General features: G+C 31.8%; 1 protein-coding gene and 1 long non-coding RNA gene across 2 annotated transcripts; one reads left to right on the top strand and one right to left on the bottom strand.

Annotated features, from left to right (window-relative positions):
* Positions 1–1,820: 1,820 nt before the first annotated feature.
* LOC121222413 (cyclin-dependent kinase inhibitor 7) lies at positions 1,821–3,733 on the bottom strand. The gene is made up of 4 exons (XM_041103144.1): positions 3,250–3,733; positions 3,075–3,124; positions 2,650–2,842; positions 1,821–2,521 (listed from the first exon to the last, which is right to left on the bottom strand). The coding sequence occupies exons 1-4, from the start codon at positions 3,588–3,590 to the stop codon at positions 2,452–2,454; spliced, it is 654 nt and encodes a 217-aa protein (XP_040959078.1). The 5' UTR covers positions 3,591–3,733; the 3' UTR covers positions 1,821–2,451.
* Positions 3,734–10,987: 7,254 nt separating this feature from the next.
* Positions 10,988–13,953, top strand: LOC121222412 (uncharacterized). Its single transcript, XR_005919690.1, has 4 exons — positions 10,988–11,475; positions 11,897–11,957; positions 12,588–12,665; positions 13,112–13,953. It is a non-coding gene; the product is annotated as an uncharacterized lncRNA (long non-coding RNA).
* Positions 13,954–25,817: the final 11,864 nt, after the last annotated feature.

The following is a 25,817-nucleotide window of genomic DNA, read 5'->3' as shown; positions in this document are numbered from 1 at the left end:
TCTCCAAACTTGGGTGTGACAATTTCTTTTTCATTTAGCTATGTCGTTTTGTTGTGGATGTATTTATTAACGATGAGAGACATTATTTCTACAATAGTAGGAATCACTTCTAAATTGTTGGATAATTACTACTGCAAAACAAAAATGTTAACACTGACAAGTACAAATAATAAGGGAAAATAAATAATTAAATATTGCATCGTGGAGAACCACTGCCTTAAAAGCGATTCTGCCCTGATCGGTGTAATCAGAAATGAATGTCACTGCCCCCAACGTTAACATAGTGCTTCCAAATTCGTACACTCGAATGAGGAAGCTATAACATAATTGGTATTGCTCTTCTTAAGTTTACGGGAAATAAGATCAAAAATAATTTTAAAGGTGGTCAGAAAATTTGGTCGAAAGAAACCACACTAGGATCAATTCCCAGGAAAATTTGGAAGAATCACATGTGGTCCTATTTATAACTCAAACTCCTAAACAAAACTTTCTCTAATGTAATTTTTAGTAGAATAACAGAGAAGGACAAGGAAGATGAGAAGAGTGATAGAGGCTCTGATTTTTGTTGTGTGAAATATAAGAAATATAACCTCCTATTTATAAGATTCTCAAAGGGGCAAAATGGTCCAAAAAATTCAACGACCATATTGGAACAGTCAGATTCCAACACCATATTATAACAATCAAATTCCACCAGCCATATTATAATGATTAGATTTTTACATTACCAACAATATTCGCTCAGAACCTCTCCTAAGGATGGAGAATTTGGTGGTTCGCGATCTCTTTGTTGTTGATGGGGAGAGTTGGGATCGGAATCTCAATGAGGGGTTATTTGCACCCTAGGATGTTAGCCGCATTCTTAAAACACCGATTAGGCTGGATAAATCAGTTGATGCTTTTATTTGACATTATACGAGGCATGGAGACTTTACGATGAAATCTGGTTATGATGTCGAGGTGAGCATATTCGAAACAAACTGGTGTGGAATGGGATGGAAACAGCTGCTGTGAAAATGGTGCAGTTTGCTTTTGGCCATTTGCGCGATTGGGAAGCGATGCGACAGTTGTTTGGGCGGTTGTGGCCAACTGCAACAGTGGGACCAGCAGTGGTGTCCGCAGGCAACAGGGTGGGTGAAGTGTAATGTGAACGCCGCTGTAAACAAGGAAGGGAGGGTGACTTGTTTTGCTTAACTTCTTCAAGTTGAGTCGAGCCAGTTCTTGCGAGGTATGTCAAAGTCGTTTTCTGTGTTGTTGGATCTGCACATAGGTGAGGCTATGGCCATTAGAGGCGCGTTGTCATGGCTGAAGGAATAGAATTGTTTGGTCGTAATTTCTACGCTTACAAGTGGTAAATCTTATGTTTCTAAGTATGGATTGATTTTCGCATATTGTTTAACATTGAATGATGTGTTTCAATGATTGTGCTTTTGCTAGACTAGATTCGTTTTATTCATTATGTATCAGACGCTGTTAGTTACGATAATTTGTTGCCTATTGTAGGTGAGGAATGTATGATGAAAGTCTATTGGCTCAAAATTTAAAATGATCCCTCTTTGCATTGATTTGTGTTTCTCGTTTTTATGCTTAAACATAAATTACTTACTAATATGATATCTAAATAATAAAATTAACAAGCAGTCCAATAGTAAACAGGTGTTCCTTACTTACTCGCCATGGCACGTGTCCATGCCCAACATTAACACCTTTGACTCTCACCTTACTTGATCATTTTCTCTCTTCTTTTTTATTGAAAAAAAGAACGAGAATTTTGTAATTGGAAAAACGAAAACAGAAATTGCTACGAAGAACTACTACTATTGAAACTAAGATATAAGTTTCAATTCATGAATTCTATAATTAAATTACAATATTTTTATTTAAAAAAAATCAAAAAGAAAATGCTACTGAAGAACCAGAAAGATAGAAGAGAGAAGCTGCTACATCATTGAAACTTACTTTTTTTTTAAAAAGGAAAATTATTACAACTGAAGAATAAACACAGCGGGCGTACCAGAAAGAAGAAGCAGCGCTGCAGTCAAAAGACATTTTAGCAGTTGAAGGAGATTTGCTTAGTGGTTCAATATTCCCAAAAACCAGCATATATTATTTATTTATTTATTATATAATGTACTTACTCCCACTGAATTTCGTTCTTCAGCAAATGATTTTATGTTCTTCCCCAAGCTCACATTCTCTTATTATTTTCCTTCTCTCCAGCTTTTTCCCTTTTCTTTATAACTGCAAGGGGAAGATTTTTTATTTTTTTTTGATAAAATATTATTAGCCATTTTTGGTTGGATATATATATATTTATGAAATTTTGATTCCTTTCTAAGAAGATTTAAAATTTCCAACTAACAATACTTCCGTTTACATAAAAGAGAGTCGTAAAAAAGTTCATATATATATTTTCCCCGGGAAAGGGGGGTGTTGGTTTAGGCTTTTTCTTCATGGCTTTAATCGAGCCCACTCATATCGTCCTTCCAATGGTTGATCCTTGAGAATATCGTAGTTGTACCTAAAAACAGTGAACCGAAAAGAAATTTATTCTTTTTTAGTTTGAAATTGCCGTTTGGTTGCTAAGAAAATGTAACAGATGAATGAAAAATGATAATTTCTTTTAAAGAGAATGTGCGACGAACATACTTTTCTGCGAACTGATTTCTAAGTTTTTCCTCAGCAACAACAAAGAATTCTTCGAGTTCTGCTTCGGTTGGCATCTTCTCTACCATTGATCTACGCCGAGAGTTCCCCCCTGATGGCCTGGACGTTGGATCCATGTCTTCTGGTTCTGCTCGAAGCTCACTCAACGGCGTCGTTTCTCTCCTGCTTGAATTCGCTGTAGAGACGAAGAGAGAAAAAGAATTTGAGGAGTGTATAAAGAAAGATGATTTAGAGAATTTAAAACGGAAGGAAAGAAAATTTAAATGATAGGCTTCTTTTGAATTTCGAATTCAAGAGACGAAGTAAGTTGCAGTACATAAATATCAAAATAAATAAATTTATTATAGGTATAATTATTGTAAGCTCAATTGAATGCAATTGCTCTTGCCAAACATATATATACCAACCTGTCTCTGTTGCTGAAATGCGTGGATGATTCAACTTCAATGCTCTCATCCTGCAAAAATTTTTAAAAAATTCTCGAATTTAATAGCATCAATTAAAGCTCGACAAACCGAAATTCCTAGAATCCATTATGAAATTTTTCAAAAAACCAAAATAAAAAGTTTCAAAATTGATCACCTCCGGATCTGGCAATTCGATAATCCTTTTTCCGCACGAGCCGATAATGCTTGAACAACATGACACGTCATCATCATGGTCCGACCTAGGCTCAAACACTGATTTTCATTACGAGGATGATGATCCACCAAAATCCTCCGGCTTCTTAACTGGATATACGACGTCGTTGAGGAAGTTACTTTACATTCTGCTGCTCCGCCTTCGTCGTCGTCGTTAAATCTTCTTCGTTTATTCCGAACTGCTTCGGTTGCCGCCTCCTCCGCCATGGCTATCGTTCGAACTCCGACGTTATCTAGCTCCATAACTGCAATTCCTTCAACTGTTCTACACTTCCTCCTCATAAACTGAAATGAATCACTTGTTTCTTTTTTGGTTTTGAGCGTTCTTTTTCTGGTTTTATTAGCTTCTTTTGATGATGATGAGAGGGGTGAAACAATGAACGGTGAGGATTGGTTTTGAGGTTTTAAAGAGGTTAAGTAGTTGTGGGCTATGAACTGATGGTGGTCCTTTTAACACATTCTGTACGGAAATTTGATGGCGCCGTAACGCGGATCTAGGAACTGTTAAAAGGGAATGTGCCTTAGCTTTGGACCGCGTCGATCAATCCCAATATGGTGGTATGACTTTGGAAGTCCTACAAAATCACATCTTAAAACTAAAATTTATAATTAAATCCTAATACAACTTGGTATTATTAGTAAAGACGGGTTTCAGTTTTATTATAGGTAATTTATATTTATTTTTTACTCCTTAAACTTGCATGTTAATATTTAACTAATTTTTTTAAATTTAAAAATATTAAAAATATTTTTTATAATTTTTACTAATTTTTATTTTTTTAAAATTTTTAATTTTAAAAAAAATTAATTAATTGCTAACATGGCATTCACGTGGCAATCCGTGTGTATGCCACATCGTCAAAGTTAACAACATCCATTTTGGGATAATTTAACAAATAACGCAAGTTTAAAGGCTAAAAAAGTAAAAAAAAATTAAACGGAAGGTTAAAATAATTTTTTTATAAAGTTAGAGAGCTAAATAAATTATTATGTCATTATAATATGTAGATATTTGGCTTTACCATATGTAATTGTCACGAATAAATTTGGTTCGATTCTTTATTAATTTAATTTTATTTCGAATATGTATTTATAATTATACCAAAATTATCTCCAAAAAATTAAAGCTAAAATTTGTTAAATCGATTTAGGTTGAAACCATTTTAATCACATCTACTTGATTGAACCATGTTGGATTCAGTTGATTTTATGGGTTGAGACCGGCTTTTGCTCACCCTTTGAACATTTATACATTTTAAGTAAATAATAAAAGACATGGAAGCACTGTACATATGCTGGCTTCAGAAAACCACGTCTATCCTTTCTTTTTCTTGTGAGTTAGGGGAAGGAAAAAAATTATAAAGGAAATAAAAGGAAAAGGGTTTATTTCATTAAATGTACTTAAATTATCTATTAAATTTTTAGTCGAAACTAGAATAGTAGTGACTAATCTTTTCATTCTGAGTACTCTCTAAAGAAATATACAATTGATAATAAAATGCACTCCATTAAAATACTAATTGATTTCATATTAACACACGTATTTACATGAAAATAAAAGTCATTAAAATACTTTACATGTGCTAGCTTAAGAAAATTAACATTGTATTTTTATTATCTTATTTATTATTAATGTACCATCTATGTTCATTTTAGATCCATGAAGATTGATGTACATTCCATCTCAATCAACTAATCGACATGATCTTCACTTTGTTGGTCAAGTCTCTAAGTTTGATACCAATTGAAAGTTTATTGATTTTGTCTTCTTGTTGCACGTGTTGTTGCAATTGCGCTTACTACCTAATAGAGTAAAAACATGACATAAACAAAGAAGTTGGTTATGCGGTTCAAAGACTCACTACCTTGCCCAGAGAGCATTAATCCACCATTAAACTGCAATACAATATATGATTTAATTTTAACTTACTCATCAAATTACAACCTCACTCTATACATTAACTACACCACTCTTCCCATTAAGACTTTCCTTGAAAGCTTAGTTACAAATTGAACAAGTAGAACAATTTGTATATAATTATCCACTAAAATAAGTTCCTCACAATGAACAAGTTAAGTGCTTCTCTATCTCATACATAAAACAATGGGCAAGTCTTCAATATGGAATAACCTGGCATAAATTTTATAGAAGTAATCTTTTTAAGAAAATAAATCTCTTTATATAAGAAAATTCGATAAATTAGAAATTTTCAATCAAAAGATTCAAAGTTTTTCGGTCAAAAAATATCAATTAAATATGACAAGTTATATGATGTGCCAAATGCAAACTAAGTTGCAATTGAAGTTACATCTGAACAATGTGAACAACACAACTAATGTTAATATTTATATAATATGTCAATAATTTAAAGGGGTCAATAATTCAAAATTCTTTTTGGCACCTCAAAATTCAAATGCTACTAATATTATCATACACTCTCTCAAGCTATATAAATTAGAGTATGAAATAGACAAATCAATAACTTATTAACATATCAAATTATGTTAATAACACAAAACAATACATATATATATGAAATGCCAAAACTACTCAAAACTTTCGTAGTACCTGAAAGACTTCAAGTGCTGCTAGCAAGACATGGTAGACATGGACATTTACGTATGGGCATAATGGTGTAACTGTTAGGTAATAAAAAAAAATGAATGCTGAAACAAGTGCAATGATGATGATATATCTTTGCACATTCTGATCAATCAAGGCATCAAGATTTGCATGTATACATGCATAGAACTCACGTGGGGCTTAGCTGGTTTTTGTTAAATAGGCAATATGGACCACTCCCGAAGAAATACTTCATGCTTCAAGCTTTGAGTGTCGTAGATTTTTTAACTATCCATCAACATCAAACCTCCTTCCTATATATATGAAGTAGTACATATTATTGTGCAATTGTCACCGATTGAAACACCTACCTATTTTATGTCTGCTGATGTCCTCTTGGTGTTGAGAAGAGGTTTTGCTAACCTTTAGATTTCATTTTTGAGATTTTAATTAAAAGAGGCTAATAGACAAAGGCAGATGGTCCTTAGGTAAAGGTGGGCACGGGAAGCTTTGGGGCAAGCTGCGCCTCTCCTAACCCTAAGATTTTGTTCAACATTTTATTTCGGAGTGCTTTTGCCTTTACATGAATCTTTTACATAAATACAAGGAAAAATTTTTAAGGTAATCATTATAAAGGTTGATTGAATGATTAATCATGAGATCTCACCATTTATTTGCATCTTGAAGTGTAAATGAGATAGCTGAGTTTACAAGTTATTGGAATTGATCTAATTTTTGTAAAAATCTTATACATGTTTAAGATTATTAATTACACAAAGATTATTGATATTTTTGTCCCATCAAAGCTTTTCATCACGTTTTGAAGTTGAAGAGGGAACAAACACACAAGCCACAAGGTACGACTCTGAATATTATACTAAATGAATTTGAACGGCACTAATTCTTTACTAGACAAAGTAGTCAATCAGTGGTCTAGCTGTTTCTCTATTGAAAATAGTATATACTAGTACCTAATTGTTTGGGTGTATTATTTTGGATTCATCTAATATATATTTAAGCACATTTACAAATATTCAATAAATTATACTGAATAAAGTCTAAATATAAAATATTCATTAATAAACTCCACGAATAAAAATTTATTAAATTTAAACATAAAATATTACTTTTCATATTTATAAAATTATCCTCAACAAAGTGTAAATATTTTGTAAGTTAATTACTTATTCGAAATCGGCTAGATCCTATAGATAGTTGCAACTTTAATTCATATGATAAGTTTTAGCATTTTTCTAATAATATAATTCTCTACTAACATCATCTAAAAAGAAAAAAAAAACTGAACCGGTCAATAAATAGCTTGAACTAAAAATTTATTAAAAGATTGATTGTGTGAATTATATCTAACAAAAGCACATTGATGCCAAAGATAATGATAGAGAATGCTAGGTAATCCATGTATTCCAAAGTGGGAATTAAAAGCAGAATATGACCACTCTTGTCTATATAAAAACGATGGTGGATCCAATAAGGGAAAATGTGTTGATAAAAGGCAATAATTGGTATAGTGTGGAATCATTCATAAGGGTTATATTATACCTTTTTAACCTATGAAATATGAACATTAAAGGATCTACTTTAGTATAAATGTTGCTACATCTTTGTTGTGCTAAAAAATAGGAAAAAGATTCCAATGCAAGACCTGCTAAAAAGAGAAATGGGAAAGGAGGGAGAAAGAAAAGAAGTGAAAAAAATTAGAAAGAAAGAAAGTGAAAGCAAAATTGAAGAATCTCAAGGCACATAGGAGTTAAAAGGAAAAAAAAAAACTTAGGTTTCAGAAGTAATAATTTAATATAGTTTGTTTATATAATTACTTTTAAAAAGATGATACGTATTTGGGATTTTTGTTGCTACTTGTTTCATGTCTTGTTAGAGCAAATTTAATTTAATATTCAAACCATCGAAATGGGCCTATTCATAAGTTTCGGCTAATTGAGTTCGGTACACTTGAGTGTGGCATATTTAACAAAATAAGTAACATTGTCTGACTAGGATTCAAGACTCCCTATCAATTCCTTGATGAGGTTAGAGTTATTGGATAAATATTAAAGTCTTATCTCTTAGTGATTAAAGTGTTATTGTTAGAGATAACTATTAGATTTACTAAATGGAGTTTTTCAAGGATTTATCAAGTAAACTAAAGGAGTTTATTTTGTTGCTTCCTCAGCCTATAAATAGAAGTCATTCTTTTTTGGTTTTACATCAACTTGGAGTGCTAGAAATCTAAAATACTTTCAAATATCTTGGGTGATTAAAGTGATATTAATTTTGTCATTTTTTCTTTTCTTACCTTATTTTTGCATCTTATTTTCATTCTGTTTATCGTTATAATGAAATCTGAATTTAGTAAAATATTTTGTTACTGCGAACTAATACACTTGAACGTTTGCAATTTTTTTTCTTATCTCACTTTTAAAGTATGACATACAGCTATCTAAATTCAAATTGCAACTATTTTCTTCTACCTTTCAAATTATGTTTTTAACTAAGGAATTCAAGACATATACAAGGGTGAAGTAAGAAATCAAACCCTTTGATTTGAAACCATAAGACTTAGTTAATTGATCCATATTTGGACAATGACAATAGGGTCCAGGGTAAATTCCTGTTCACCATACTACTTTTAACAAGATCATCAAACTATAATGTCACACATTGCACCCTTAAGTACACAAGGCGCAGATGATTAAAGCCCCCCCTGCTTAGTAATGTCCTGGTCCATTGAAAACTACAACTAGTACTCTCAGACATCAAGCGACTAAGCCAAAGGACTCAAATCTTCTATGAGCAAGGCAAACACTCCATGGTGACTGAAGCGAAACAGTTAGCGACAATGACGTCTCAAGTAACAACAGCTTTTATGTGGCCAGAACCATTGAATCTTTTAGTTTCTTAAAGAAAAAGTTAGTTGATTCATAAAATTTGATATTCAACAAATTTAAATTCAAAATTTGACACTTAAAAAGGGAAAAATAACCATTCGGTTTGTGCTTTTAAAAAAGGGTTAAATGTGATTCCTTTCATATTTAAAGACAATTCATGTCCTTTCTTTTGAATTTTGATAAGTGGTGTAGGAAAAAGAAAATTGGGTCCCCTCAATTATGAAAAGCCTTGTTGTGAGACAATTTTCAAGGCTCTAAGTCACTCACTTTACCTTTCCTTTTAGAAAAGCAAGTCAGCAATACTTTTGAAGCTCAAGTTTATTGCTTCTTTCTAAAGTCATATGAAAAGAAATTAGAGTTATGGGCAAAATGGGTGGGGCTAGTGCATATGCTTTCTTTTGTTCTTTTTTAAATGGGATTTTTATTTGAAAGTTCATTCATGAATTACTCATAAACTTGTTTGTTAACTTTAAAAGGTTGGCATGAGATGGGGTTGGGTGTCCCCAGTTTCGGTTGGTAAATTGTGGACCAATAAAGGGTAAAAGCAATGCCAAATGGTCAAGGCAAATGGTTTTGCATGATCTATCAAGACAATCCAAAGGGAAAATGGCTTACATGATCTATCAAGATATGAAACTACCCATTTGTCTTGAAATAAAGGGAGAGCGGGAATTATCTATTCCAACAATTTATTTTAGTATTAAATTTTCACCCAATACTATTAACACCAATAAAATATTAACCTTACCACTAAATCAAAGCTTTATTTTAGTATAATATTTACATTTTAATTATATTATGCATACTTTATTACTTTCATCAATTGTATATTTATCTATACTATTATTTAAGCTCTTCACTAAGTTGGTGTCACGAGTCAACCGGGCACCCACTCAATTAGAAAATAACAAAAAATATCATTTCGTATTTCAAATAAGTTATATTATTTAAGAGTATTTTGATCTTTTTATTTTAACAAAAACCAATAAAAATGTGAAATTTGAACCCACACCAATTGAATTAATAAAATCTTAAATTTATCACTCAATCAAAGCTTCATTTTAATATTTTTTATACATTTTTATTTCAATAAGCACAATTTATTTTTAAACACACTCTATAGCGTTCTAAATACGTAGCACATGCATACACGTGTGATAGATATTCTCATATTATTTAAGCCCTTAACTAAGTTGGTGACATGAGTCAACCAACACCAGCTCGGTTAGAGACATTAAGAAAATGTTCTTCCATAATCAAAATAAGTTATATTATTCGAGAGTATTTTAATCTTTTTATTTTAAAAAATCCAATAAAAAAATTGTGCATGTTGTTAGATTTAAATATGCAACTTTGGGACTAAAAAAGAAAGTAAATTATAATGTTAATCTCAAAAGAATTTAAAAAAATTAGGTAAAACAACATGCATCAATTGTTATAATTGTTCATGATAAATAGAAAAAATATTTAGACTAAATTAATAAACAAATTTAAAAATAGTTATTAAAAATAATTATTGAAATTTGACTATTTTTCAAAACAAAGCCACAATATATTTTTACATGCACCAAATAAATAATGGATAGATAAAAATAAATAAATTTAAAAGTGCTTACTTCACATAGTATAAACAACTTATAGAAAAATTAAAAAATAATATCATAATATTATATTACTTTATCATCAATTAAAATAATCTACGATTGCTCTCTGATGCCACTATTGTTCGAATATAATTTGATATTACCTCTTCAAAGAACTATTGTTTTAATGTTTCCTTTTTTTTATATATGATTCTAACTTATTCATACTAACAATCTCCAATTTTTACCATTAATTTTTCTTAGATGTTATTTAATTGAATTTGAATATGTCTAACTATTGAATGTTATTTACAAAACTAAAATTTAATTTTAATTGGTATATAACTTTAATATTCATTAAGTGAGAATTAAGATGCTTAAAGTTCAATCCAAGTATTAACTCTTGTTAGTTGTTTTTCTATATCTAATATTTACCTAGTTTAAGATTGACATCCCTTTTTCTTCTATGTAACAGTTTGGAAATAATCTTATGTTGATTCATAGAGCTGATTTGTAGGGATCATAGAACTGGTTTGTAGGGATTTGTTTTTTTTTTTTATCTCCTGTAGCATGTATAAATTCTTCACTCCTAAAATGAATAACACACAACAATATTCTTTTCTCTACAATTATGCTTGTTTACATGGTATCATATAGGTTTATTCCAATCTTGAGAATTTCTTTTCTTTTTTTATGAGGGTTAATCAATCTTCTATTGCATGATTGATTTATTGTACCTCTGTTTGAAGTTGTGCCTCTGCGTTTGAGTTTGTGTATCTTTTTTTTGTATTGGAATATATAATTCAAGACAACAAACAACAAGTCTATCTCTGATTTGTGTGCTTCTATTGGAACTACCGTGAAATTTAGTGGTAGAAATTATGCCCTTTTGTCTCAAGCATTCCGTACCTTCCTTGGTTCTCAAGGCCATGATCATCATCTAGTTCAAACAATGGCAAACACTAAAGACCTTAAATATGCAGCCTGGCGTTAATCTAATTGTGCAATGAAAACTTGGTTGTTGAATTCCTTTGAACCTAAGATTGTTGCCTTTGTTGGATTGATATCAATTGCTAAGGAAATGTGGGACTCTATCAAGGAAATGTTCTCTAATGATGGTAATAATTCTCGTATTTTCTCTTAGTTTCAACAACTTATTGATAATAAACAAGGTGAAAAATCCTTTCTTGAATTTTTTGCTGCCTATAGAGGAATTATCAATGAATTCCATGAACTGCAACCCCTCTCTACAAATTTAGAAACTCAAAAATGTCAGTGGGAAAATTTCTTTGTCTTTGGATTTCTTATGAATTTGAATGACCAGTTTAATAATCTTAGAAGTCAAACTTTTTCTCACTTGCAATCAGCTTTTTTAACTTTGTCATCTCCACATATTATTCTTGAACATTCTGTTATGATTGCATAAGGACGTGGGCACAATAATGGCAAGAGTAAAGGGCGTGATAGAAAATATGACTCTTCTTTCTTTTACAAGTTTACACTAGACGAAATAATTTGCAAACTCCTTTTGTCTCTCAGCCATCTCCTTCAGTGCACTCTGTTGATGTTCTTGATGATTTGCTGATAGCTTTATGAAAAGGTAAACGCTCTTGTACCCAACATTCTATTGCTAATTTTGTTGTTTTTTAATCACCTTAGTTCTATTTTTCACAGTTTAGCTTTATCCTTATCGTCCATAATATTCTAAAAAATTATAGAGGTGGTTCAGGATCCTAATTGGAAACTAGCCATGAATGAGGAAATGTTAACTCTTCTCAACAGACATACATAGGACTTGGTACCTTTACCTAAAGGATTTTCACCTATTGCCTATTGTTGGGTCTTTATTGTAAAATACAACTCTAATGGCTCTATTGATCAGTATAAATCCAAACTGGTTGCCAAAGGATACACCTAGACACCAAGAATGATTGGCCACTGTATCAACTAGATGTCAAGAATGTGTTCCTTTATGAAGGCTTAAATGAGGAAGTTTATATAAAGCAACCACATGACTTTGTTGCTGAGAGAGAGATGCACTTAGTATGTAAGCTCAACAAGGTTATTTATGGATTGAAGCAGAGTCCTAGAGCTTGGTTTGATAAATTCAATCAAGTCGTTTTTGCAGTAGGATTCAAGTGCAGTCAAGCTGATTATTCGATATTTGTGAAACTTAGTTCAACGGGGATTGTAGTACTTATTTTTTATATTGATGATATACTCTTGTCAGGTAGTGATGTAAATGGCATTGAATCAACCAAGAAGCATTTGCGGCAACAATTGTCACCAAAGATCTTGGTCAATTAAGGTACTTTCTTGGCATTGAAGTTACCCATGGTAAATAATGTGTAGTATTGTCTCAAAGGAAGTATGCAATTAATTTATTACAAGAAACAAGTTTACTAGGAGCAAAACCATTAAATACACTAACAAAACCTAATCTAAACTTGTGGAAGGAGGATGATGACTTTGTAGATCATGGACAATACAGAAAACTTGTTGGGAAGCTTATTTATTTAACAGTTACTAGACCAGATATTATGCATGTTGTGGACTTGATTAGTCGATTTATGGATAATATTAAAAAGGGTCATTGGGAGGTGGCCTGCAACATTTTGAGATATATAAAGAAATCTTCAAGAAAATGATTATGGTTCGAAAATAACAATTATGTGGAATTAGGCTTTTCTGATGCAAACTATGCTGGTGACAAGAGTGACTGAAAGTCAACATCATGTTATTGTACCTTTGTAGGTCGGAATCTAGTAACTTGGAAGAGTAAAAAACAAACAGTTGTATCGAGACTAGTGCTGAAGCAAAATATTGTGCCATGGCTCACATGACATGTGAGTTGATTTGGTTGAAAGCTTTACTCAAGAATTTCAGTATCATCTATTCAGATCCTATTCCTGTGCACTGTGATAATGATGTAGCAATTCATATTGCAAGCAATCGTATTTTCATTAAAGGACAAAGTGCATCAAAGTCTATTGTCATTTTGTGAGAAATGCAATTACTAATAAGAAGATTTACACTCCTTTTACCCCTTCAAGAGAACAAATTGTTGATATGCTCACTAAAGCATTTAAGAAGGAAGACTTCTTCAGGTCAGAATCTAGTAACTTGGAACAGTAAGAAACAAACAGTTGTATCGAGATCTAGTGCTGAAGCAGAATACCATGACATGGCTCACATGACATGTGAGTTGATTTGGTTAAAAGCTTTACTCAAGGATTTCGATATCATCTATTAAAATAATATGCATGTGCATTGAGATAATCATACGACAATTCATAAACAATCTTGTTTTCGTAACGGACAAAGCACATCAAAGTTGATTGCCATTTTGTGAGAAGTGCAATTACTAATAAGAAGATTTGCACTCTTTTTACCCCATCAAGGGAACAAATTGTTGATATGTTCACTAAAGCACTTAAGAAGGAAGACTTCCTTAGATTGAGTGACAAGCTTTGCATGATAGACATATATGCTCCAGCTTGAGGGAGAGTGTTAATTGTCTCTCTATATCTAGTATTTACCTAATTTAAGATTAACATCCCATTTTCTTCTATGTAACAATTTGTACATAATCTTATGTTGATTCATAGAGTTGATTTGCAAGGATCATAGAATTGATTTGTAGGGATTTATTTTTATGATTTCTTTCCTTTTTTCTATTCTCTATACCATGTATAAATTCTTCACTTTTAAGATGAATAACACAACAATATTTTTTTTCTCTACCATTCTACTTGTTTATAACTCTATTTTACATCAATAAATAAAATAAATTTAACACAACTCAATTTTTTAACTAATAATTTTTAAATTAAATTATAATTATATTTTATCATAATTTTTTTATATTTTCCAATTAATAATATTTAAATTAAATTATAATCATAATTTATCATAATTTTTCTTATATTTTGGGGTAAACTACTAAAATAGTCACTTTTGTTTGTCTCAGATTATATTTTAGTCACTTATATTTAAAATGTTACATTTTAGTCAATTACGTTATTGTGTTGTAACATTTTATTCACTGAGTGTTAATTGTCGTTAACGGTGTAATAGTAAGCTGATGTGACACGTTAAATCATCATTTCAAACGAAAATTTTAGGTTAAATTATACAATTGGTTCCTATATTTTTTTGTTTTGAGCAATTTAATTTTTTTTATTTTCTTTGAACTTTCATTTCTTTTTCTTTATTTTCCATTCTCTTTTCCTTCTCCCTTTATTTTCCTCCCTTATCCATTTCTTTTAACATAATTTTTCTATATTTTCCATTTGTTAAAACTAGTCCCTACACTTTTATTTTTTTTGAATTTTTTTATTTTCATTTCTTTATTTTCTTTTTCTTCTTCCCATTTATTTTTCTCTCTTCTCATATTCTTCACTACAGTAACATAATCTTTGCCCACCAAATAAATCAAGTGTAACGTCTTGAATAATTTATTTCTGTTTCTATAAATATTTGACACAAATATCTATTTGCTTCAGTGGTTAAGAGTTCTAGATGTGTGTATGAGGTCTTGGGTTCAAGTCTCACTTTTAGCAAATTTTGTTATTTTTGATCCAAGCCTTACCCTTGTAGAGCGAGCTTATATAAAATTATTTGTTAGCCTATATCAGAATGAGTCTAGTGGTTCGAATAGTAAAAGAGTTAGTGTGTTAGAGGTTTTGTCTGTACAAGTGTGGATGTTAATTTTTGCTTCTGGTGTTTATTAAAGGCTGGAAATAACTGGGATTCTGAGGTGGTTGTGAGTCAGTGGGTGAGTGGAAGAAAAATAGGGGATATGTTAGATATCTTTTTATTTTTCTTTTTCAAACTTTACTTAGTTTTTCTCCTCTTCTTCCAAAATTTAACGTTAGTTTATGTTTCTCCACTTTTCTGTCAATTTTTCTTTTCTTGTTCTTTCTATCTTCATCTCCCTGTTAATTTTGGTGCTTTCGGCTCATTGTTTACGTGTGTTGTGGTAAGTGGTGGTAAGGTTTTGCTGAAGTTAAGAGGGGGTTTTCTTTTAATTTCATTCTAAAGATGTTCTTTTTCGTTAGTTTAATTTCTAGGTTTTTGTAGCAATGAATTGTGAAAAATAGGGCTCTCCTCTTGTAGAATCATAGCTTAAATTGTTCGGAGGTTAGGGTAAGTGATGAACATTTGAATTGAACTATTTTTAGTTTCGTGGTTTCGGTCTAATTGTGAATTATGACTGATTTTGGGAGTTGGTTTGTTGTTTTTAGGTTCTGGTGGTCTCAGGTGTGTTCTCGCATCAAAACTGAAATAGGTGTGTACCCTAAATGTGAAAAATCGAGCTTCGACAAAAGCCAAAAAACCACAGTCGACGCCACACGGGTGTGTACCTGGCCGTGTGGTTGGCCGTGTGTGAGACACGACTGTGTGGTTGATGAGGGCATGGTTGTACGTAAGACACGACCGTGTAGTGGTATGAGTGTGGCCACGTGGGCTACACGGGCTAAGCCAAGTTGGGCGTGTGGGTTTTGGGCCAGGTCGTGTGGGCCACACGGGCAAGACCAATCTAGACGTGTGGGCCACACGGGCATGTGGGACAATAATTCTGTAACACGGGTGTATGTCTGGTCGTTTGTGAGACACGGTTGTGTGGTTGACGAGAGCATGGTCATACGCAAGACACGGTCATATGGTAGTGTGAGTGTGATCGCATGGGTCACACGGGCTAGGCCAAGTTGGGTGTGTGGGCTTTGGGTTAGGCCGTGTGGGGCATACGGGCAAGGCCAATTTGGGCGTGTGGGCCACACGGGCACAGGTCGTTCCGATCGACTGAGGGCCTACCGTAGGGTTAGTAAGGGCTAACCAAACCCTAAAATTATGTGAGATCTGATATTCTGTTCTGGGTTTGACACTGTTATGCATGTCTGATTATTCTATTAGCTATTTTTATATGACATCCGTTACGAGCATGTTATGCATCATATTACTATATCTGTATGTCTATATCTGTGACCAGGGTGGGTTTTGTATATGTGGAGGAAGTGTTCTGTATGGCGACCTTCGCCTATACTCTGGCAGCATGGTTGCATATTGTCTAATATGTGTCGTAATGACAGAGTGTGATGTGTAGGGATGGGTGGGTGTTTTTAACCCCACATGGTATGATGGGATGGTCGGAGTTGGTGTGTAGAGGATGGGGAATATGATTCTGTATATATGTTCTGCATATCTGATTCTATTATCTGTATTTGTATATCTGAACCCGACTGTGTATGTGTTATCTACATGAAAAGCATGTCTAATTCTGTTGGGTTACACACTAAGTTTACAAAAAATCACATCTGTATGTCTGTTCTGTTCAGGTAATCCACAGACTTAGGCGAATCGGTATGAAGGAGTGTCGCGGTGACCACAAGTTCGTACTGCTTAAGATTATGATATTTACTTATTTAATTATGTTTTGTTTTCTGGGAGTTTTTTAATTTATGGACTCTTCGGACTGTTTGACTTAATTATGGTTTTGGATTTTGACTTGACTTTTTATTTGCGACAGATGGCTAAACATGATTTTTACTAAAACAACGGTTTTCTGAAAATACGAACGGGGTTATTAAATATAACGATTTTTAATACTTCCGTCATAAAGTATGTTTTGACAATGAATTGCTTAAATAACATTTTTTGTAATAGTTTATAACGAATAAAGATTTCAAAGCTTTAATCGAAACAACTCTGTTTTCAAAACCTCTCTTTGTGATATCTCCAGATTCGGCCATAACATCTAGGCCGGGTTTAGGGTGTTACACCAAGTCCCTGTTTCTTTTACGTGATTCCTAAATTGAATTTAATTGAAAACCAAATATCAAACATTCTTAATTAAATATTAATTTAAATATAACCTAATTTTGAAACTAAAATTGGATCTAACTAATCAATATAAAAAACCATATCCTTAATCAAATCTAAACATAAATTGAATTCTTTATTTTCAAAACAATTTTTTTCCGTTTTCAAACTTTTACAAAATCGTGTAGGTTATTCCTTTTCTTTTCTTTTCTGACGAATAAAATTAAACAAACGATAAAATTTATCTAAACCTTCTTAGATATTCCCAAGCAAGCTCGATTGGAAGTCGAGCATCGATGAACCAAAGAGATAAAGGGAGCATGGAACCAAACTGGTTTGGGTAAAGTTGAGGGTAAGTTTCGTATGGTGGTTGTTTTAGTCATTGAGAGTGTAGAGCTTGTTTGAGAAATTCGTAAAACAACGTAATTTCGAGAGGGCGAGAATGTTGTAGGTAAGATAATGTGGTCGTGGGGGTTGGTTAGGAGGTTAAGGGAACGAGCTCAGAAAACTTTGTTGAGTGTAGATTGCCATAAGTCACGACTAGCGAGGTCTTCGAGTGTGGTGAGCTTGTGGACTATGTCATTGAGAGACCCAAATTGGTTTGTTAAAGCGATGATGGATGATGAGGGCTTGTAATTGTGGGGTGAGAATATGTGAAGCAAGTTTTATTTTGGTTTCAGCTTTCGCCTTTTCTTTTTTCATAAACATAAAAAAGTTTTAACAAATGGAAAATATAGAAAAATTATGTTAAAGAGATGGAGAAGAGAGGAAAATAGAGGGTGAAGCAGAAGAGAATGAAAATAAAGAAAAAATAGAAAATTTAAAAAACATAAAAGAAAATTTTTAAATTGCTCAAAACGAAAAAATATAGGAACCAATTGTATAATTTAACCTAAAATTTTTATTTGAAATGATGGTTTAACGTGTCACGTTAGCTTACCATTGCATTGTTAACGACGATTAACAACTCGGTGACTAAAATGTTATAACACGTTAACGTAAGTGACTAAAACATAACATTTCAAACATAAGTGACTAAAATATAACCTAAGGTAAACAAGAGTGACTATTTTAATAGTTTACCCTATATTTTATACTCTATTTTAAATTTAACACAATTTTTTAACTAATAATTATTTTTAAATTTAATTTAATAATATTCATCAAAATTTTGTCTAAACTCACTTTTAATATAATAGATATATGGAAAAATATTTCAACTAAAGTAAAAAAAAATTGTGATGCACTAAATTGGATCATTCCAATTGGCAAAGCCATTTTGCTTAAGCCCAAGTCCTTCCCTAAGATGAAAATCAACTGCACAAACACCACACCCTCAACATATTTTTAAAACAATTTTGGAATAGGAAAAGAGGACAGCATATTTTGGACAACAAGTGGACATGTTTCCGGGCATAGATTACAATTTAACTGACCCCATAGCTCTTTCAAATGGGCCTTGACGCCCCAATCTTTTATTTTCCTTTTTCAAATAAACATAAACTAAAACCCAAAAGAGAAAATCTATAACTATCAGGTCCAAAGTTTTTATCTGTGGACACGTGGAATGTCTCAATTATGGTCCCTCTATTTTTAGACTAGTGCGGATGCCTAGGAATAGTTGATATTTGATTGCCTTTTCCTCTGGGTTACATGTGTCTTTTTAAAAGAAATCAAAAGTTGAAGAATAAAGCACTCTGACCTGACTAAAGTTATGATCTCAGAATGAGGGAATCAATCCAGGACTGCCTGCCAAGGTTATTTGATAAAGAAGTTAGTGTCTTCATGAGGTTCGACAATTATCTGAAAGAAAAGAAATAAAATTCATAAATTTGCTCTCCATCTGTTTGGTGGAAGAGAAAATAAAAAGGAAACACTCATCAGGCAGCTTGACAGTAGCGTATAGCTTTTTAGTTATTTGCTGCAATGGCCGGACAACCACACAAAAGAAATACATTTCTAGGAATCGTGAATGACCAAAGTCTTCATCGCTTGGGTGCCTTTGTATCTAAACCAAAAAAAAAAAGGCATAACATTCAGCTTCAAGCATAGCATACAAAGCAACAACTGTCCATTATCAGCACAAGCCTCATCAATAACCCACCTCGTTTCATATCCATTAAACTACAAAATAGAATGCCAATTTTAGCCTACCTTCTTTTTATATATAAACTCTCAAATTTCAACTTTAATCCCTATATTATATTTTAATCCCTACCAAATGAGTATTTTTATTTTTTAAATTTTAGAATGTCAAATCAACAAATTTAATATATAAATTTTAAGGTGATGGCAAGTGAACTTGTATTTTTAAATTCAAAAAATATAGAGACTAAATTTCAAAAATGAAGACAATACAAAAACTTGGAAAATATTACAACATTTAAAATTTAACTTTAGCCAAAAATAATTAGTAATTAAATTGGTTGTGGTGGAATAAAAGAATGATACCTAGTCAGCACCACAGTCTTAGTATGTTTAGACCTTTGTAGGACCGTCAAACACTAATTAAATTTGTGCTCGAATCTAACTGCCACTCCTTATTCATCAATTCATCTCTCCATAGCATTAGCTCTGTGGCACTGAGCTGATAAAATTTCTTGTAGAAACTTGTTTTGTTATTTCAAAAGATAGTAAGAGGATGCATCATGTAAAAACGTTTTGAGCTTATGGAGATGAAATCTCGAGTAAAGCAATTGCCCCCATTTCCATGTTGTCTGGGCTAAATTACCTCTTTGATATATATATATATTGAGATGGTCTGCTCATTTTGTTGAGCAAATATTTTGCTTCAAGGCCTGAGCTGGTCACGTTATGTTTGAGTTTAGACCCATTAGGTTGTGGTCTAACAGTAGTCCCAGTTTCCCACCACCCTTAATGGTCTGACTTGTCATTTTTAGAGAGAGCATGTAAGTACGGAAGGACCTAGGATGCATTAATTGTTGATGATCTTGTGAATTGCGAGATTGCAAGAACCTCCAACTTATGCCTGGATCAAACTGTTGCTTCTTATTGGTCACTTCATCTCTCCGTATTTTTAGGTGTCAGGTGTGAAATCATTTTGAGCTTGTGAGGATGAAATCCCATGTAAGGCTTCTGGGCCTATGACCATATTGTCTAGGCTAAATTACGTCTTTTAATTTTTATATTTTGAGTCATCCTAATCATTTTCTTGACCAAATATTGTGTTTTAAGGCTTGAGTTTGTATATTATGTTTGGGTTTGGACCCATTAGGTTATGGAATAAAAAAGTTCTAATAATACAAATAATCTATTTTTTTATAAAATATAAATAAAAATCTAAAAATTCAAAAAATATATAAATTATTTTTTGAATATATATTTTTTCAAAAACTTATAAAATACTAAAAAATGTTTAAAATAGAAATTATATTTTTTTATAAAAAATATTTTTTTATAATTTAGGTTTTTATAAATTTAATTTTCTTTAAAATTATATACATATTTTTATATTAGAAAACAATTCTTCCTAAAAAATCTTAAAATCCAGAAAGTCATAAAAAGTTTTAAAAATTTTAGATTTTTTTCTGTAATTATAAAAATTTATATAATCTAAAAAATCTAAATTCAAAAGGATTAAAATTTATTTTTGTATATAATTACAAATTTTCTAAATTTAAAATTCTAAAATATTATTTTCTATAACCTTATGTTTAGATTGAATAAAAACAAGGAAAATGATAAGAGAAAGAAAGGAAAGTACCATTTCCCTTGTTTGGATAAATTTTACTTTCCTTTAAGTTACTCAATTTTTAACTACCCTAATGTTGGGGGAAAGTTGGGGAAAAGAAAGTGATGTTTCCTTTAACATTATGTTTGGAAAAATGGTTTAAAAAAAGTAAAGGAAAAGAAATGATATAGGGTGGGTTTGGATGGGCGATTAGGTGCGGTGCGGTGCGATGCGATGCGATGCGTTTAGCTTACTTTTTGTCTCACGCTACAGTATCGCTACAGTATTTAATCTCACCGCTACCGCTATTTTTACACTAACCACAGGTAAATGCACTGCCCATCCAAACTCACCCATAGTCTTTTTTTGTTTGGATAGTTCAATTGGTATAGTTAATATTGCAATATAGAGGATATGAATTTGAATGTGTTTAAACGCAATGATTTTTCTAATTTAAGGATTTAAGGGGTTTATGGGTAGAAATAAGCCTTGTATAAAAACAATTAGACTAAGATTTATAAATTAAAGTCTTAAGTGATAAGAATAGGGTAATCCCTTTCACTCTTATTAATAGACCTTAAGAGTATATATAATATTTATACAGCAGTAGTACCGTAGGAATAGGAAAGGTATATAAAATATTCCTAAATATATTCATAAATATATTCCTAAAATATATACAATAATATACAATATATTTAGATATTCCTAAAGCAAAATATCCCATAATAATATCCTAACACCCCCTCAAGTTGGAGTATGCAGATCATAAATGCCTAACTTGCTGAGAAGGTATACAAATTATGGTTTACCAAGCGCCTTGGTAAAAATATTAGCCAACTGAAAAGAGGTCGGAACATAAGAAGGTGTAATTAACCCATCCTAGATTGCATTCCTAACAAAGAAACAATCCACTTCAATATGTTTAGTACGCTCGTGAAATACAGGATTCTATGCAATATGCAACACAGATTGACTATCACAAAATAAAGGAATAGTTTTAGGATGATGAACACCTAAGCTCAATAGCAAGTCCTTAAGCCACTTGAGCTCACAAGTGACGAAAGCCATAAACTTATACTTAGCCTCAGCGGAAGATCGAAACACGATATGTTGTTTCTTAGTTTTCTAGGAAATAGGAGATCGTCCTAGAAAGATAAGCCAGCCAGTATACGATCGCTGAGTTAATGAACAAGCAACCCAATTCGAATCACACCACCCCTTTCAGGACAAATCACTATCAGAACTCAATAGAATCCATTGGCCAAAGAGCTTTTAAGTATCGAACAATACGCAAAGTCGCATCCCAATGCTCCTGCCTCGGCTTATGCATAAACTGAGATAAGACATGAACCGAGTATGCTAAATTAGGTTTGGTCACTGCCAAATAAATCAAACGACCCATTAACCATCTGTACGACTCAAGATCAGTCAAAACTGCCCCTGTAGCATATTTCAATCTATGATTTTGCTCTATTCACCATCTTGCAGGCTTTACTCCTAAAAAACTCGTCTCCGAGATAATATCAAATGTGTATTTCCTTTGACAAAGAAATATACCCAAAGAACCACGAGCTACCTCTACCCCAAAAATATTTCAAAACACCAAGATCTTTCATATGGAAGCAAGAACTGAGATACCCCTTAAAAGTTTTCAAATCAGCGGAATCATTCTAAAAAATAAGTAAATCATCAATATAAACTAGCATATTCATGTTTACAGATCCCTTAGTGTATGTAAAGAGAAAATAATCAGAATATAATTGAAGAAATTCATACCCTTTCAATGCAGTAATCAACTTAGCAAACCAACATTGATTAGTTTGTTTTAACCCATACAAAGATTTGCGCAAATGACAAACCATTCCAGGTTTATTAGGGGAAAACCTAGAGAAAGCTTCATGAAAACCTATTCATCAAGACCACCGTGCAGAAAGGAATTATGTATATCCATCTGATGTAACTCTCAATTTTTTTGAAGTTGCAATAACTAAGAAAACATTGTCGAAACCATCATTACTTCGATTTGAAAAACGGAATTCGACCTTTTTAATGAAAATGGGAGTCGCCACCGATCTTTTATTAAGGTGAGAACGGTTCACCATTAAAAATAAATTTTAAGTTTGCGAGATTTGAGAAAATAGGTCCAGGAGTTGGTTACACACGAGGAAGGGTTAGCACCCTCGTAACGCCCAAACTTGGTACCAAATTGATTGTTTAATGTCTTAGTGTCGAAATTTTGAAAAGATTTTTAAAAATACGATCCTTTTGACTTGAATAAATTGAATTAAATAATGAAACTCTCATTTCAAAGAAATAAAATGTCGCACTCAGTGAGTTAGGGCGCAACATTTTTAATCTTCAAAATTAAGTTTATCTTTTGACTTTTAAAACTCATGCATTTTGAGAAGGATATTCGATTCTTTAGGTCAAATGAGAAAATCGAAACCCAATAAGTTAGGGTTCGATTTCACAAAATCCTAAATATCGAATATTGCCTTTATTTTCATTCGTTAGAAAAATCCTCATTTCCAGAAAACAATATGTCATATCCAATGCGCTAGGACACCACGTATCGAATTCCCGAAAATGAGCTTTTATTGGAAAATCATAAGGTTTTATTACAAAAGAGATACTCGGCTATCTAAATTCATCGGAGAAATTGAAACTCAGTAAGTTAGGGCACAATTCTCTCGAGAATCGTGAATAGCGGGTATTTTGACAAATTGCGAAATAAGATGATTCTAATGCTTTTATTGAAACACGGTAAAAAACACAATGATTAAATGAACAATGAATCATGCAAAATGAATAGTAAATATACACCAATGAGTGATGAACAATAAATCAATAAATACAATAACAATAGTTCCAATCATGCATTATGCCACTATCAACATCAACATTCAAAAGTTATTAATTTAAAAGGAAGATGCAATTGTAACTTATAAAATAAAAAAGAGAATAAATAAACTTAGGATTTAAAAATCTACACAAGATTATACCAAAAAGGTAACGAAGATTTGAAACGATTTGACAATAGAACTAAAAAACAAATAAAATGTTTAAGGGTGCGTTTGGTTCACTGTATTGGATTAGAGGTGTATTGGATTAGATGTGTATTGGATTAGAGGTGTATTGGATTAGAGGTGTAATAGCTAATCCACTATTTGGTTGAATGTAATGGAATAGAGGCGTAATAGTAATCTTGTGTTTGGTTGAATGGAATAGAGGTGTAATAGCATAATGGAAAAAACTAAAATGACTAGAATACCCTTAGCATAAAATTGTTTTGGTAAATGATTATTGTTATTGTTATTTAAATTTTAATAAGATTATTATTATCAGTAATAAATATTTTAATCATATTTAAACATAATTATAATTAAATATATTTTAATTAAAATATATAATTTAATAAAATTCTTATAATTAGCAGAAAATTATTTTGGTAAATGATTATTGTTAATGTTATTTAAATTTTAATAAGATTATTATTATCAGTAATAAATATTTTAATCATATTTAAACATAATTATTATTAAATATATTTTAATTAAAATATATAATTTAATAAAATTCTTATAATTAGCAGAAATTTGTTATTGTTATTTAAATTTTAATAAGATTATTAATATCAATAATAAATAATTTAATCGTATTTAAACATAATTATTATTAAATACATTACAATTTTGGTATATAATTTAATAAAATTCTTAATAATTCATATTCTTATATGAATTTACTCAAATCATAATATATGATACTAAATGAAAATTTGAAATAATTAATATTAAATATATTTTAATTAAAATATATGATTTAATATAATTTAAAATAATTATTATTAAATATAATTTCATAAAATGTTCTTATGAATTTACCAAAATCAAAATATAACTTGAGAATTATTTTCTGCATAAACAAAATTAACTTATACTAAGAAAAAGTTAGATGAAAATGAAATTGTACATCATAATCCATATGTTATATAGTTTTACAACATCAAAAAGTTTGAACATTGATATTTAATGGTGAGAAAGAAATCTTCTGACCCATTCCAATCGGGCAACAGAAGGTAAACTAAAGAAAACGATCATTTGAGTTGGATGATCGGGAATTTTACTCAAAGCATCATACCGCTGATCGTCGGTTAAACCTTCAATTGACCATAAGGCTGAATATAAATTTGAAGCTTTCTCTTCCATCTTTTCCTCTAACTTCTGCTGAACTACCACCTCGGAGGCCATAGTCCTACTGATTTGATCGCCAACGGCCTGGATTTTTTCCCCCAACAAAGTGGCAGCCTCCTCAAATGAAGAATACACATTATCACGAGCATCAGATTTCTTCTTTCTCTTGTTTGAAGATGAGGAACCCCCTTGGTCTCTATCTCCACGCGGATCTGTACCAGAAACATCCATGTCGTCTAAAGAGACGTCAGCTTCGCAGTCATAGAATGTGTTTCTCTCTTCATTCATATCTGTAGTACGTTCATCCTCAGCATGTATTTCTTCAAGAACATCAGCAGCTGTTTGAGCGTCTTTCCCAGTTGCCCGATCTCTTGCGTATATCGCAGTAAGCTGGTCGTAGTAAGGGAAAGAATGATGTCTGAACTGAGAGGCTTCTTTGTGACTCTAAAAAAAATGAGGAAATCATATTAGTTATAAGTTTTGTAAAACAACAAATAAATACTTGAAATACATTTTACCTTTACATAGGATTCCCAAATTGCATCTTCAGCAACAACAAGCTGCCTATGCTCGTCCCAACCAAAACCACTGTTGTTTTGGCCATTAAGCATGTCGTAGACGACTGACCATTCCCTTTTTAGGCACCTAATCCGAGATTCAATATTTGGTTTCGCCTTCAACATTGCTCTTGGTAAAGCCTTTTCTAGCATTTTCTCTAGCTCGTTCAAATAACCGGCTTTGAACCTGGTAT

This window comes from Gossypium hirsutum, chromosome D10 (assembly GCF_007990345.1).
Source record: "Gossypium hirsutum isolate 1008001.06 chromosome D10, Gossypium_hirsutum_v2.1, whole genome shotgun sequence".
NCBI classification, from domain to species: Eukaryota; Viridiplantae; Streptophyta; class Magnoliopsida; order Malvales; family Malvaceae; genus Gossypium; species Gossypium hirsutum.
The sequence above is the reverse complement of the archived record's forward strand: the minus strand, read 5'-3'. Positions and strand labels throughout refer to the sequence as shown.